Source organism: Penicillium malachiteum, assembly GCF_028827825.1.
Source record: "Penicillium malachiteum strain IBT 17515 chromosome Unknown utg000005l:1.0-9002435.0:326005.0-9005861.0, whole genome shotgun sequence".
Classification (NCBI taxonomy): domain Eukaryota; kingdom Fungi; phylum Ascomycota; class Eurotiomycetes; order Eurotiales; family Aspergillaceae; genus Penicillium; species Penicillium malachiteum.
The window spans coordinates 2780094-2794955 of record NW_026643099.1 but is presented as its reverse complement, the minus strand read 5'-3'; the positions used below and the strand labels follow the sequence as shown (position 1 = coordinate 2794955).

Sequence of the window (14862 nt, the reverse complement as noted above, 5' to 3'; positions counted from 1 at the left end):
CGTCAACTCAGTTTAACCAAGTTGAACACCACCCCAAGTTCGTCGATGAAAAGGTGGAGAGTGTTTGGTTCAACTTTTTTTTTCTGCTGCAAAAAAAAGTTCTCGGCGCGGAGATTAGCCTGGCCTGACCGCCCGCGCGTGGGATTTCTCAAGTTCCACTGACTCGCCTGTACAGTCCTCTTTGGTCTATTTATCCAACGTCGTTTAAATCCTCACCAAGATGTTCAAGCCCTCACCGACCATGATGGCGCGCCTGCGCTTGACAACCAAGCAGGTCAATGGTGGCTACTACAAGGGTAACCGGACAGGGTCCATGGGTCATTTTGAGAAGAACGGAACCTACAAGATTGATTGGGAGAAGGTCCGCCACTATGTGGTCCCTGATGATCTGGAAAGCTTCGAGGTTGGTGAAGTTGAAATGCTATATAATCTCGGATTGAAGGCTAATCTGAGTATAGCTCACCCCATTTGTCTCGAAGAAAGTCCAGCCAAAGCGTGACCAATACGTCAAACAGATTGATCGCAATGGCCGCGTTGTCACAGTGATTGATAGCCTCAAGGGTCAAGATTATATCAATCTTTGGGGAGACAAGAATGCGGAGGAAGTTGTTGCTCGTGAGAATGCGGAGAAAGAATCTACAGCACAGTCATCGCAGCCCAGTCAATGATTGACCTTTGAGCCATAGCTCCTGATCTCTCAATCGTGAGTTAATGACAATCATACGTCTACTTATTTTGATTTCTAATATTTCATTCAGAACTTGGACAAGACATCCTGTCGCCCACCAATATCCTCCCGATGGCCTATCTTCCCGATCTACCTTTTCCTGCTCGCTGGCCGATCATACCTACCATGTATTATATGTATAGCCTACTTTGATTTGACGGAGGCCATATATGGTCTTATCAGCATGAAGCATCAATGGACGTCTTACAGATGCCCCAGTCCTTCTGACACTGGGACAAGGACTTCGCATGCATTACACATTCTGCTTCCCAGTTCATAGAATATCTTTCACAAAGCTGGAACCCCCTCAAATGCACCATCTAATCAAGCATTGTCTCTCAAACCTTAATTCCACTTGCTATAGTAGACTATTTGTTCTTAACCATCTTTCACTTATCCTCCAAGAAGTATTTTTTCTGGTGCGTGGTATTTCCGTGGCAAAAGCCTCATATATCGCATAAGTGGGTGCGTGGCCCGTGTGTATACAGGCGATAAGGCACCACCGCGCTATATCGTCGGGGGCGTATGTCATAGTTCTTCCAATTCACCTGCCTCCCCAACACTGTGAGATGACCTCGCGCCTGTTGTTTTTTTATTTGCATCTTTAGCGACCTGATTTCAATAGATTGTCTTCTCGAAGAAAACCCCCATCTTGGGGCACCTAGCCCCCCTCCTCTCCTCGGCACGATGTTCCCAGCATTCACCGGCAACTCTCGTCGCCCGCGGGTGGTCAATCTCAGTGGCCGAACCACTGATCCCTTTGCCCAAAATGCTCGAGGGCGCCAGGCCCCACGTGTCTCAAACCCGGAGATTGCTATCAGCTTTGCCCAGAAGGAGCGAGAGGAGAGACAATATGAAAGAGCTAGACTGAATGCCGCCCGGCTCACCCAACGCGTATGGCGGGGCATTTTGAGCAGAAAAGAATCAAATCAAATGTGGAGATCTGAGTGGGATTCCAACGAGCAGGCTCTTCTTAATACCACGGAATACCTTCCTGGCTCAGAGAATTTCACATTCCCGACACGCCGTCCCATTCCATATGCCACCGCCAACGAGTGCCTGAATCAGCTCCGACTTTTGATACAGTTTATGTCTGCGAAGGATAATCGGGCCAGAATCAAGTGGGATTCCCTACGTCTGGTCTATTTTGTGAATGCTTTACAACAAACTTTTCACAGTCTACCTTCCATCGCCACGGAGGGTGAATGGACCAAGTCGTTGAGACGGCTAGCCCTCGTTATTCTATCTATCCTCAAGAACTCTTTAGACCCCGCGGTTCCTAACGATGTTGTTGAGCCTTTGCTAGAGGGCGTAGTCTTCCTGATTCGTCTAATTCCAACTCAAATGGCCCTCATTTCAGCGGTCTACTTCAAGACTATGGCTTCATTAACTATCAACTCCTCGGCCTACATTTCACCTGACCCAGAAGGCCCATGTATTGACCCTCAGCATCTCAAGAATGCTATATTTGCTCTCCTGGAACCGATCACGTCTGAAACCCTCATGGCATACGGATCCTTTGCTCAACACTACCTCAAAGTTCCAGATTTGGAACAGTATTTGGGAAGACTAGACGACCTGGCCAACCGCATGAACTGTCGTATACTTTCATTGGCAGTGTCCAGCCAACTTGATCCTGAGACGGCAAAACCAAAGACCCTCGAGGAAGTACGAACACGAATTTGGCTGCTTGCTTATGTGATTTTCTTTCATCGATATGCTTTAGGTGGGCAAGCCAGCACTCCAGCACCAGACCTAGAATTCTTAAATCTGGTTTCCGAACTGCTCACTTTCACTGTTACATACATCGCACAAGGAATCGAGGCAGATGAACCACATGGTATAGACTCGCCCCCACGTGCTGAACCCTTGCATCCATTCGTCAAGGATCAAGTCACTAGTCTCGTCGATCAGAGCAGCATCACTGCACTCTTATCGCCAACTAAAACATCAAATCTTAGGCCGGGGTCAAGCGATGGCTATCAAGGCATGAATTCTAATGAGAACGTGTATGCAGAAATACAGGCCCACGTTCTCGCCACATATGGATTGAATTTACTAAGATTGTTCCCTCGTCGTGCAGACGATATTCGAATGTGGCTTTATCTAGCTTCGGCACCATCCGACGAAAAGATCTTTGAGAGGGGAAAATCAAGGCTGCCAGCGGTCAAATACTTCTGGCGGGCGACTAGATCCAATAGTATTTTCACTTCCATTTTCACCAACCCATCAGCGGCTCTCCGACTGTTACAAAAACCAGAGCCGGCCAAAGACTATGGTAGGTCTCGAGCTAATAATCAACTACAAGAAGGCCATTCGCTAACACCTCGGCCAATAAAAGATCTCAGAAGAAAATTATCCCGTCACAGGGATGATCAAACGCAACTAGACGAGACTTGGAAACCGATTCTGCTCTTCTTTGAGCTTTACACATTTCTTCTGAAAGTTATGGATGACGAAGAATTCTTTTCCGGCACTTCCTCCTTCACATTGTCCGACGATGACAATGTTTCATGGACTAGAGCGAGTGCATTGTCTCTAGATGATGTCAAAGAGTTGACGGTCTTCTTGAAGAACCTAGCTTTCACTCTTTACTGGAACGCTGCGGACTTAACGGAGGAGCAGGAACCTCGACCTGCGAACCTTAGCACCTACTTCAGTACCACAACTCAAGCCTCCGAACCATATCCTCCCTTTTCAGGCTCGAAAGAGCCACACGCACCATCCCAGACAAGTTATTTGCCCGGAATTACAGGCGTTCCCATTGATTACTTCAAAGGATTGGTTACAGGCTTGCTTCGGATGTTACATGAACGAGAGTAAGTTGAATCCTTTTGTTTCTTCCCTTTCATTCGTGTAGATTGGAAATATGTTAATAAATGGCCTCCAGTTCGCGTCGCAACTTTTTGCCCCGAGGCCACTGGCTCATGACCGATCAATTTGACATGAATGGCTTCATACCTGCTGTTGTCGCTGAAGAGGAAGCGAGACATGAGCTCCAGATCAATTCTGATGACTGGGAGGATTCTGATGATGATGATTACCCCGGGGACCAATTCCTTGAATCTCCGTCTTCCTCAGGCCTGGTGGGAACTGGTCATGCTCAGCAAACTATTCGCAATGAAGCATTGAGACGCAATCAGAAACGAGCTTCGCGTAAGCGGACTCTGGCAGCCATCAACCCAAGGCTTGAAATCCTCCGCAACATGCCATTTTTTATTCCTTTCTTGACTCGGGTCAATATTTTCCGTGAATTCATCTTCCACGACCAGTATCGACGTCGTCATGGACTCGTGGACCCCGACTCATGGCGCGCAGCCGTCACTGGGGGTTCAATGAATATGCCCGCTCAGACCTCCCTCGTCCGACAGCACGCTAGAATTCGTCGGGAAAATATTTTCGAAGATGCCCTAGATCAGTTCTACGAGCTAGGTGAGGGTTTGAAAGAACCCATTCAAATCAGCTTCATTGACCGCTTTGGAGCCCTGGAGGCTGGTATCGATGGCGGCGGCGTCACCAAGGAATTCCTAACTAGCATCACTACCGAAGCATTCAGCACTGATGGTTGGAACAGCATGTTCGTGGAAAACGATCAGCATCTGCTGTACCCCAACCCTACGTCAACTGAAACATGCAAGCAGCAGCTTCAGGGATTCATGATACCGGAGCGAAGTGTGGAATGGAACGAGGGAGTGAGGAACCATCTGCGTTCATATGAATTCCTTGGACGAGTCATTGGCAAATGCCTTTACGAAGGAATTCTAGTTGACGTCAATTTTGCCCCTTTCTTCCTGTTGAAATGGGCCTTGACTGGTGGTCGGCGATCTGCCTTGAGAGAAAGTTCCTATCGTGCCAACCTCAATGATCTGAAGGATCTTGATGTGGGCCTCTACAAGGGCCTGGTGAGTTCATTGTATATCTACCTGCTGTACGTTCATACTGACGTTTTCTCACTCTAGCTCAAATTGAAAAACTACAATGGCAACGTTGAGGACTTTTCTCTGGATTTCACAGTGAACGATGAAATTCCAACCTCATCCACATCGCGCGTGACGACTACCAAAGAATTGCGACCTAATGGAGCTGACATGCCCGTCACCAATCAGAACCGCCTCGTTTACATCTCATACATTGCCCGTTACCGGCTTCAGATCCAGCCTCAGCAAGAGACGAACGCTTTTCTGACAGGTCTGGGACAAATCATTCAACCATCCTGGCTGTCAATGTTCAATCAATCGGAACTCCAGACACTAGTGAGTGGAGAAGAAGATGAAATTAACGTTGAGGATCTACGACGTAACAGTGTCTACGGAGGAGTGTACGAGCTCGGAGACGATGGTCATGAGCACCCGACTATCATGCATTTCTGGCAGGTGCTGCACGAGATGACTCCAGAGGAGCGCCAGGCGGTAGTACGGTTTGTAACCTCGACTCCGCGGGCTCCCCTGTTGGGCTTCAGTCACCTGAACCCACCGTTCAGTATTCGAGACTCTGGTAACGACCAGGAACGACTTCCCACCACGAGTACCTGTGTGAACCTACTCAAGCTACCTGTTTACAGGACTCCCGAAGCCCTTCGGGAGAAATTACTGTATGCGGTCAGCGCAGGGGCAGGGTTTGATTTGAGCTGAGAGCTCACACATGTGCGGTGGGGTGCAGTTTTTGTATCTGTGCGATTTTCTTACATAGCATGGAGTCGGGAAGAGCGAAAATATTCCAGTACTTTTATTCATAGTTCAAGTTGCTGCCAGTGGCCATGAGGTCTTCTACCGTGACATACTACTACATGTAGTTATGTACAGCCTGAGTAGTATTATAATAGTACCATGTAGTAGTGCTCAGGTGACTTCAAGTTGAATATACTACATAGTAGTATAGCACTTGAGTAGTAGCGGCACTCGGAGTGCACATGTGCACATACATCAATACTAGGTAGTAGTATCAATGTACTACTGGTAACTGCTAGTCGCAGGTGGTATGTACTACGTAGTAGTATACATCCATGCCCAGGTGGATATATCCACAGCCTGGACTCGGAGGCCTGCCACCTGGGCAGGTGAGCGAATAATGCCAGTGACACTGGCAGCCCTGCAGGCGGCTACAGCCCCGGACTCGGAGTCCATGGGTCCGTACTAGGTAGTATACATACACAAGTTCTAGCACTGCGCTTCGCGCGGCGCTATATGTAGCCAGAAAATTGGAAAATTATGTACCTGGCTATGAAGCTCTGTTAAGTCATGATGGATTTGGACGCCCTACATATATCCAGATGTCACGACGAGCCTAAAATTTGATCAAGCACTCAAGCACTTGTGCTCATGTTTACATAGGTAGCTGGTAGTACTTAGCTGCCAGTGCCACGTGCCAGGTGTGCAGTGGATGCTCCTCTATTTATATAAATACCTATAGGTGTAACTGTAACTGTAGATGTCCCTACGGGTGTCCCTACAGGTGTATCTGCATGATACAAAGATAGTAAAGGGGTAGGCTAACTGCTGCATAACCTAATGTAGAACTTGAATTTACACATGTTGATAAGGAAGAAAAATCGAAGTATTAGCTAAATGTAAACACGAAAGGATCAACTGCCCAGGTGGAACATTTGAACAAGCTGGGCGGCCAAGAAACCTCCAGTACCCAAGTATGTAGAAGGAAGTCTAGTCTCGGGCTATACAGTAAAAGACAAATTTGCACACGTACCCCAGTAGTATAGTTCAGGGAAAGGATTCAGGGAATACATGTAAGTTTGAGTCTTTTCTAGATGGGCAAGGTCATAAGTATGCTACTGTACTACATAGTACGATCTTTATTTAATAATATTTCCCCATTTAAATTGTATCGGCAAAGAAATACCGCGGAGCTGATTGGGTACGGGACGAGGATCTGCCGAGGGTATGGAATGCAGTGGGACACAACAAGCGCACTGAACTGTATAATGGACAAGGCTTAGGAATCCTATATTAAATTGAAGTTGATTAGTACTGATATTTTCTATTTTGTTTGTTAGAATTGAATAGCTTAAATTAACATCAGATAAGATTGCATGTAAATCTCAACGTGGTGAATGACTAAACTGCGCTGACTGATCAGGTCCCGTGATGAAGCAGAAAACCCTTCAGGCATTCACCGCCTTCCTCGAAAAGCATAGTGGGGGCACTCACATTACTCTGAGTTTTCTGGAAAAAAACCGCCTTCCACTTTGATTTTTTCCATCCATCCCCCTCTCCTCCTCTCTAGGGAATCGTGTTTTCCTTTCGAATCCTCTTATCCAAAGCTTTTTAAAAAAATCTTCAAAAAAATTCGAAAAACTTCGGAAAATTCAAATCCCATATCTTATCTTCCCCTCATTGTGCGGTGTGTCGAACCTCTATCACCCGCTCTTTCAGGTTAGTTGCGCAATTATTCCTCCTCACCACACTCCTTCCCCAGTTTTCGCCTGCCCATTCTGGTCAGGAATTTCTTCTGTTAGTACCCATTCCAGCTTTGTTGTGCTCGTGGACATCCTCTGTTCACTTGAATAAAAAAAAAAAACCAAGTGCGAGAGGGGAAAAACCCGGGTCCTTTGTTTCTCGAAAACACAGCGTTACTTGAATGAGCGCCTGTCCCCTTTCAACTCTGGGTCCCCATCCTCCCTTTCACTTCGGCTGCAAGGTTCCCATGCAAAACAAAAGGACAAAACATTGGAACAAACCCGTGTAACCTCGAAACAACAAGCAACCTTTCTTGCCTATTATCATGACTTCTGCTTGGCCAAGTTCATGTGCTAAAACGCGTTTGCAGTAAAATCAGAAAATCCAGTCAATATGTCTGCCGAAGCTACCACCACCCCCCCTGTCGCTGACAGCACCGCTGCCGCCCCTGCCCCTGAGGCTAACGGCGCCCCTGCTGCTGCTGCCCCCGAGACCGCCGGTGAGGCCGCTGCTGCCAACGCTCAGCCCCACTCCGCTTCGCTGTACGTCGGTGAGCTCGACCCCTCTGTGACTGAGGCTATGCTCTACGAGCTGTTCTCTTCCATTGGCCAGGTCGCCTCTATCCGTGTCTGCCGTGATGCCGTTACTCGTCGCTCTCTCGGTTACGCCTACGTCAACTACAACAACACAGCCGATGGTGAGCGTGCTCTTGAGGACCTGAACTACACCCTCATCAAGGGCAAGCCCTGCCGTATCATGTGGTCCCAGCGTGACCCCGCTCTGCGCAAGACTGGCCAGGGCAACGTTTTCATCAAGAACCTGGACAACGCCATTGACAACAAGGCTCTGCACGACACCTTCGCTGCCTTCGGTAACATTCTGTCCTGCAAGGTTGCTCAGGATGAGTTCGGTAACTCCAAGGGTTACGGATTTGTTCACTACGAGACCGCCGAGGCCGCCAACAACGCCATCAAGCACGTTAACGGTATGCTTCTGAACGACAAGAAGGTTTTCGTCGGTCACCACATCTCCAAGAAGGACCGCCAGAGCAAGTTCGAGGAGATGAAGGCCAACTTCACCAACATCTACGTCAAGAACGTTGACCAGGAGATCACCGACGAGGAGTTCCGCATCATGTTCGAGAAGTTTGGTGAGATCACCTCTGCTACTCTCAGCCACGACCAGGAGGGCAAGAGCCGTGGTTTCGGTTTCGTCAACTACTCCACCCACGAGAGTGCCCATGCCGCTGTTGAGGAGATGAACGAGAAGGACGTCAAGACCCAGAAGCTGTACGTTGGCCGTGCCCAGAAGAAGCACGAGCGTGAGGAGGAGCTCCGCAAGCAGTACGAGGCTGCCCGCGTTGAGAAGGCCTCCAAGTACCAGGGTGTCAACCTGTACGTCAAGAACCTGACCGACGATGTTGATGATGAGAAGCTCCGTGAGCTCTTCAGCAGCTACGGTACCATCACCTCCGCCAAGGTTATGCGCGACAGCATCGGCGAGCGCACCCCTACCCCCGACTCTGAGGAGGCCGAGGCTCAGGAGACCGAGACCAAGGAGGAGGGTGAGACCGAGGCTAAGAAGGAGGAGGAAGAAGAGAAGAAGGAGGAGGAGGAGGAGAAGGAGGGCGAGGAGAAGGAGGAGGGTGACAAGTCCGAGAAGAAGCTGCTTGGCAAGAGCAAGGGCTTCGGTTTCGTCTGCTTCTCCAGCCCCGATGAGGCCTCCAAGGCCGTCACTGAGATGAACCAGCGCATGATTGGCGGCAAGCCCCTCTACGTCGCTCTCGCCCAGCGCAAGGATGTCCGCCGCAGCCAGCTCGAGGCCAGCATCCAGGCTCGCAACACCATCCGCCAGCAGCAGGCCGCCGCCGCTGCCGGTATGCCCCAGCCTTACATGCAGCCCGCCGTCTTCTACGGCCCCGGTCAGCAGGGTTTCATCCCCGGTGCTCAGCGTGGTGGCATGCCTTTCCCTCCTCAGCCCGGTATGGTTATGGGTATCCCTGGTGGACGCCCCGGACAGTACCCTGGTGGCTTCCCTGGTCAGCAGGGTGGTCGTGGCATGGGTCCTAACCAGCAGATTCCCCCCAACTTCCAGGGCATGCCTATGGGTATGCAGGTTCCTGGCGGTATGCCCAACGGTATGGGCTACCCCATGCAGGGTCAGTTCGGTCGTGGTGGCAATGGCCGTGGTCAAGTCCCCGGCATGCCCATGGGTCAGATGCGTGGTGGTCCTGGCTTTGGCCGTGGTGGTCCTCAGATGGGTCGTGGCCGTGGCCAGCCCGCTCCTGCCGGTCAGCCCGCTCAGGAGGCCGCCGCTACTCCCAGCGGAATCAACCACCAAGTCTTCGCTGCCGCTCCTTCCGCTCAGCAGAAGCAGATGCTCGGTGAGGCTCTTTACCCCAAGATCCAAGCTCAGCAGCCCGAGCTTGCTGGCAAGATTACTGGTATGCTGCTCGAGATGGACAACACTGAGCTCCTCGGACTGTAAGTTTTCTTTTAACCCCTGGCATTCCCCATGAGACAATGTACTAATCTATTCTCACTTAGGCTTGACGAAGAGGATGCTCTCCGCGCCAAGGTTGACGAGGCCCTGAGCGTTTATGACGAGTATATGAAGAACAAGGGTACCGAGGGTGAGGCGACTGGCGAGGTCAAGCCCCAGGAGGCCGCTAAGGAGGCTTCCTCGGAGGAGAACAAGTCCTAAGGGACATGTCTCGTGTTGGTCCGCCGCATTCTCGGAAACCTGAATGCATGTTTTGATGACCTTTTTTTCCTATTTCTTTTTCTCTGTCTCCTTTTATTTCTCAACCGTCACCCTTTGGCTTTTTCCCTGTCCATTGATCCTGATATCCCTCGGTTTGAAAAGTTTCTTTTGTGTTAGCCTGTCCCCCCTAGGTAGGAACGCGGCACGACATTGATTTCCACTTTCTTGCGCTTTTCTATCTACCTAGTACACAATTCAGGTTTCCGGAACTCCTTGGATTTCTTGGGGAGCAAGGTATTCAAGTTCGACGTATTGGGGAAAAATGACACTATGTCTCGGGTGGGGTAAAAGTTTTGGGCGCTGGGTTCTTATGGTATTCTTTTTTTAAACTGTTACCGGAGGGAGTTGTGACGTTTTTCTCTTCCTTTATCCGATTCGTGGTGGTTTTACTTCTTCTCTCTACTCGTATCTTTTTTCCTCTTTTCAATTGTAACATAGTGTTATGCCTTTTTCACGGATGGGTTTCTTGCACGGATCTCATTCTGTGCCTCATGCTGGGTACATATGAATGAGATAGTCACGAGCCCGCTTTGCTTTAGTGATTTCTAACTTGGAGTTCAAAAGCTTTCAGATATTATGTACTATTTCTAGGTGTGTTTACTAGTAGTTCTAATGTAAGCTTTTCTTCTATCTAGGTACCTTTCAAAATCTATACAGAAAAGGTATCGCCACACCTGGGCCGGCGGCGGACCTACAGTAACGGTAAAAATGTTTGCGCTATGATTTTTTACCGCCTTTATTCTGCCGCATTATCTTTCTGCCAGGACATATAATAAATTGAACAACCTTCACACCATCCATAGTGTATACAACTTCGAAGATTATGAGTCTTTGAATCAAATTACTATCAAATTGATTCAATATTGATATAATCACGCGTGTTTTTGTCATTTCATCTATCCCCTATACTTTAGAGCTAGCTTAATATAGAAGGCGGAGATAAAGGCGGTAAAAATCATAATGTTTTTAACATCACTGTAGTGCTTAGTAATGTAGCCATGAATCAACGCCCGCGGCCCCTTCAAACCAGCGAAATTGACACCACCAGTTATCCGATGGTGCATATCTAGCGCAATGCAAAACCCAGGGGAAGATCATGATGGATCCACCCAATTATGCGCCCGGGACCTCGGAGATTGGATCTCTGACGGCCCACTCAAATGAAGATAGCCAGTTTGTTGGCAGCTCAAGTGGTGTCTACTTCATCAATACCGTCAAGCGAGCATTTTCCAATGGACTTGATGACTCAGGGTCTCAAGAAACGGCATTTCCCACGGCTGAAGATACACTTGTCGGTATAGAGGACTCAACACACAATAAGCGCCGACGTACAGGAACCAAAGATGAATCAACATCTCCAGACGTCGAGCCCTTTCCATCTTGGCAGTATGATCCAGACATTGCTGCTTGTCTAGGATCTGCACCACCGCCTACTTTGGCAAGAGAGTTGATGATGTCCTACTTCAAAGTGTGGCATCCATTGTTTCCTTTCCTGCACGGACCGACATTTCTTGCCGTCTTGGAGAAATTATCTAGAGGTCCAATTACAGACGACCAATCCGTCGATGATTCAAGTTCCGACCATCGCAATACGTGCTGGACAGTCATTCTTCAATGTGTATTTAATCTTGGTAGCCTCCTACAGCCACATGTGGAGCTTTCATCGGAATGCAAGATTCGATCACTCAGTAGTATGACTACTTTACTCTCCACTCTTGCGTCTCGACATGACCTGGTGTCCTTGCAGGCAATGCTGGCAATCCAGGTTTATCTTGTTGCGACCATGTCTCTCAGATTAGCATCTACATTTGGAGGATGTGTTCTTCGCTCGATGCTCCACGCAGGACTACATCGCTGTCCATTCCGGTACAGTCAGCTCTCGTTGCATGACAGGCAACTGCGGAAGCGGATTTTCTGGTGTGCTTACGCAATTGATCGGTATCTAAGTCAGGCACTGGGCTTGCCACTTGGTATCCAAGACTCTGATATCGATGTATGTTTGCCGGCTGCGCCAGAAATGCACTCTCCGCTTCTTATCAGAACTTTGAGTATGCATTCTTCCAATGCAGGTTGTCCCGGGAGCGAAATATCTCCGTCGCCATCTGTCAATGAGGGCCCTGAGCTAGATCCTAAGGAGATAGAGCGCCGCAAGAAAGAAAGCACCATAGCCAGCTATGTCCATTCTGGTACCCTCACGGGGCGTGCCTTGGAGCTTTTCCATAAGTCTATTCTTGTACGAGCTGTTCGCCGGGACTCTATTCTATTCTTGGTAACTGATGTTCACAAGTGGTGGAATGGCCTACCACTTGAGCTTCAAGGGGAGGTCCACGGCCTGTCAAAGAATGGGAATGGAGACCTTGGGTCAATTGATAAACCCTTTGATTTCAGTCCCTTTTTCACTGTGCTATACCAGCACCTCATTCTCATTATCCATCGCCCATCCTTGTCACTTAATCCTGAAAGTGCGGAGTTCTGCTCTGGGCTGCAGACATGCATCGGTGCTGCACGAGGTATCATCGCTGCCCTGAAGACTCAAATTGATAGCCAGCAAGCTCTGTTTTGGCCTGGCTTTCTCAGTGCAGCATTTATGAGTGGGCTGATTCTTGCTTTTGCTTGTCAATTAAAACAATATGGCTTTGCAAAAGGCTTACAGTAAGTTCAATAAGCAACTATGGACTTAATTTACACTAACGCCAGTAATAGAGAGATCGATGAATGCTCAGCATACCTTCGTCAAATGTCTGATCAGTGGGAAACGGCTAGGCAATGCCGCCAAGCTTTACAACTGCTATCCTCCAAAATAAGGCAATTGGATCACGATTCACAAAATACCTCCAACCCACTCGCATATGCCTCAACGCCTGAAAGGGCTGCAGTATCGATGGGCAATAGACTCCGAGAGTGGAACCGCCACCAGGGAGATGCGAGCCCGAATCCAAACTTCGTTCCAGAACCTCGCCCTGAAATTAACCCGATCCCGTCCTATGAAGATAACACGGATTCGAGCTTGACTGAACAGTTGAATATTCAAAGTACCGACGCTGGCTACTTAGCTGGAGGGTCGAGCTTTGACTTGAATATGGTTGACTTGCTTGAGGGCGCAAATTTTGATTCTCTATTTGACTTAATCGGGCAGCAATACCCCAGCTTCTAAATTTATTATATATGTGAACCTATTCAAACGTCCAAAGTTCATTTGCTCTCATCTGTCCTGATGTTCTGAACTCCGGCCCCTTCCAACTGAAGAAAATGGAACCAATTTAACTTTGAATTGTTTTGCTTCTTCAAGTTATCATTCAAATGTTACTGAATCATGAGGAGGCTGAGTTTACGAGGAGTACCTTGCACAAGTGCGCTACCGCCGGTGCTTCATGTTTGAGTGAGCAAGAGCAAGATGATATTAAAAAAGAAACCAATTTGCTAAAGCTACCAATTTAAATGCAGGATTTGATTTCAAGCAAGAAAAAGAAGAGGGCAATTGTCACATGCAGCTTGGAGTTCAAGTCCTGAGCTTCTGAATCTCAGCGCACACGGCATCAACGACCTGCTGCGTATTGCAAGACCCGCCTAGATCCGCGGTAACAAACCCGGCAGCACAAACCTCCTCAATGCATGCCAACAACTTATTAGATGCGTCTTTCTCTCCGAGCCAAGAGAGCATCTCTGCTGCGGACCAAAATGTGCCAATCGGATTAGCAATTCCCTTACCAGTGATATCGAATGCACTACCATGAACGGGCTCGAACATAGATGGATTCTTCCGAGTCGGATCCAAATTACTGGAAGGCGCGATACCGATAGATCCAGCCAAAGCAGCAGCAAGATCAGAAAGAATATCCATATGCAAATTGGTACCGACGATCGTATCAAGGGACTGAGGCTTCATCACCATCCTGACAGTCATCGCGTCGACAAGCATCTTATCCCACGTCACGTCGGAAAACTCCTTAGCAACCGACGCAGCTATCTCATCCCAAAGGACCATACCATTTCGCATGGAGTTGCTCTTGGTGACAACTGTCAGTTGCTTTTTGGGTCGAGATTGTGCTGTCTCAAATGCAAATCGAATAATTCGCTCTATTCCGACGCGTGTGAACATCGCTACCTCAGTAGCTGCTTCCCACTGCTGTCCAACATGTGAACGCCCGCCCTGTCCAGAGTACTCGCCTTCAGAGTTCTCACGGACTAGCATCCAGTCGATGCCGTTCTTCGCCGTATCGAGTGGGGACTTGGTTCCCGGGAATGTTCTCACTGGTCGAACATTTGCGTAGAGCTGTAGAGGGCCTCTGATAGCGAGAAGAAGACCCCAGAGGGAAATATGATCAGGGACATCTGAAGAGCGTTAGGCAAAGCGACTCGGTAGATAGACTCGGGTTTGACTTACCGGGAGCGCCCACGGCACCAAATAACACAGCATCAAATTGGCGTAATGTGGTCAAGGCATCATCAGCAAGATATTTGCCGTGTTTCTTGTAGTAGTCTGTGCCCCATGGGATTTGTGTGAAGTCGATCTGAAAGGTTCCAAGTGTTTTTGATAGTTGCTGTAGTACTTGTATAGTGGCTGAAACAACTTCGGGTCCGATTCCATCACCGGGAATGGATGCGATTCGAAGAGGCGTCATGTTTTTGGTAAATTCAAAGGTTCAATAATTTGATAGAAGTTGAAAGAGATTTAATGAAAGAAGGCGACATAAAACTATGTTAAATAGCACTTGCCATTCACATTCATGCAACTGTATCAATTACTTCTGGTGATCCCACGTGTTTAAATTTCGCCTGAACCTTCAGCCGAAACTCGTTCCGTCGCTCTTTCTTTCTTCCTACACCCCAGCATCTACAATTTGAAGATCAGGCAATATGCCGAAATCACAAGAGAAGAAATCCTCAAGAATTTCGGCAGCTTGCAGTGCATGTCGCTCAAGAAAACAAAAGGTGAACATTTTATTTCTGAGACTTTAAAAA

The 14862-nt window shown here is 48.4% G+C and overlaps 5 protein-coding genes across 5 annotated transcripts; 4 read left to right on the top strand and 1 right to left on the bottom strand.

Moving 5' to 3' along the window:
* Window positions 1-220: 220 nt before the first annotated feature.
* N7483_011046 (mitochondrial 54S ribosomal protein mL41) lies at window positions 221-668 on the top strand (the record flags this gene model as incomplete). Its single annotated transcript, XM_057094473.1, has 2 exons — window positions 221-403; window positions 459-668. 2 exons carry the CDS (start codon window positions 221-223, stop codon window positions 666-668), a joined length of 393 nt encoding a protein of 130 aa, XP_056940444.1.
* Window positions 669-1414: 746 nt separating this feature from the next.
* N7483_011045 (uncharacterized protein) lies at window positions 1415-5358 on the top strand (the record flags this gene model as incomplete). Its single annotated transcript, XM_057094472.1, has 3 exons — window positions 1415-3546; window positions 3618-4629; window positions 4687-5358. 3 exons carry the CDS (start codon window positions 1415-1417, stop codon window positions 5356-5358), a joined length of 3816 nt encoding a protein of 1271 aa, XP_056940443.1.
* Window positions 5359-7530: 2172 nt separating this feature from the next.
* pab1 (polyadenylate-binding protein) lies at window positions 7531-9840 on the top strand (the record flags this gene model as incomplete). The annotated part of the gene is made up of 2 exons (XM_057094471.1): window positions 7531-9620; window positions 9684-9840. 2 exons carry the CDS (start codon window positions 7531-7533, stop codon window positions 9838-9840), a joined length of 2247 nt encoding a protein of 748 aa, XP_056940442.1.
* Window positions 9841-10999: 1159 nt separating this feature from the next.
* Window positions 11000-13054, top strand: N7483_011043 (transcription factor domain-containing protein; the record flags this gene model as incomplete). Its single annotated transcript, XM_057094470.1, has 2 exons — window positions 11000-12552; window positions 12604-13054. The coding sequence occupies 2 exons, from the start codon at window positions 11000-11002 to the stop codon at window positions 13052-13054; spliced, it is 2004 nt and encodes a 667-aa protein (XP_056940441.1).
* A 345-nt stretch (window positions 13055-13399) lies between these two features.
* N7483_011042 (uncharacterized protein) lies at window positions 13400-14522 on the bottom strand (the record flags this gene model as incomplete). The annotated part of the gene is made up of 2 exons (XM_057094469.1): window positions 13400-14232; window positions 14285-14522. The coding sequence occupies 2 exons, from the start codon at window positions 14520-14522 to the stop codon at window positions 13400-13402; spliced, it is 1071 nt and encodes a 356-aa protein (XP_056940440.1).
* Between the last annotated feature and the right edge of the window lie 340 nt (window positions 14523-14862).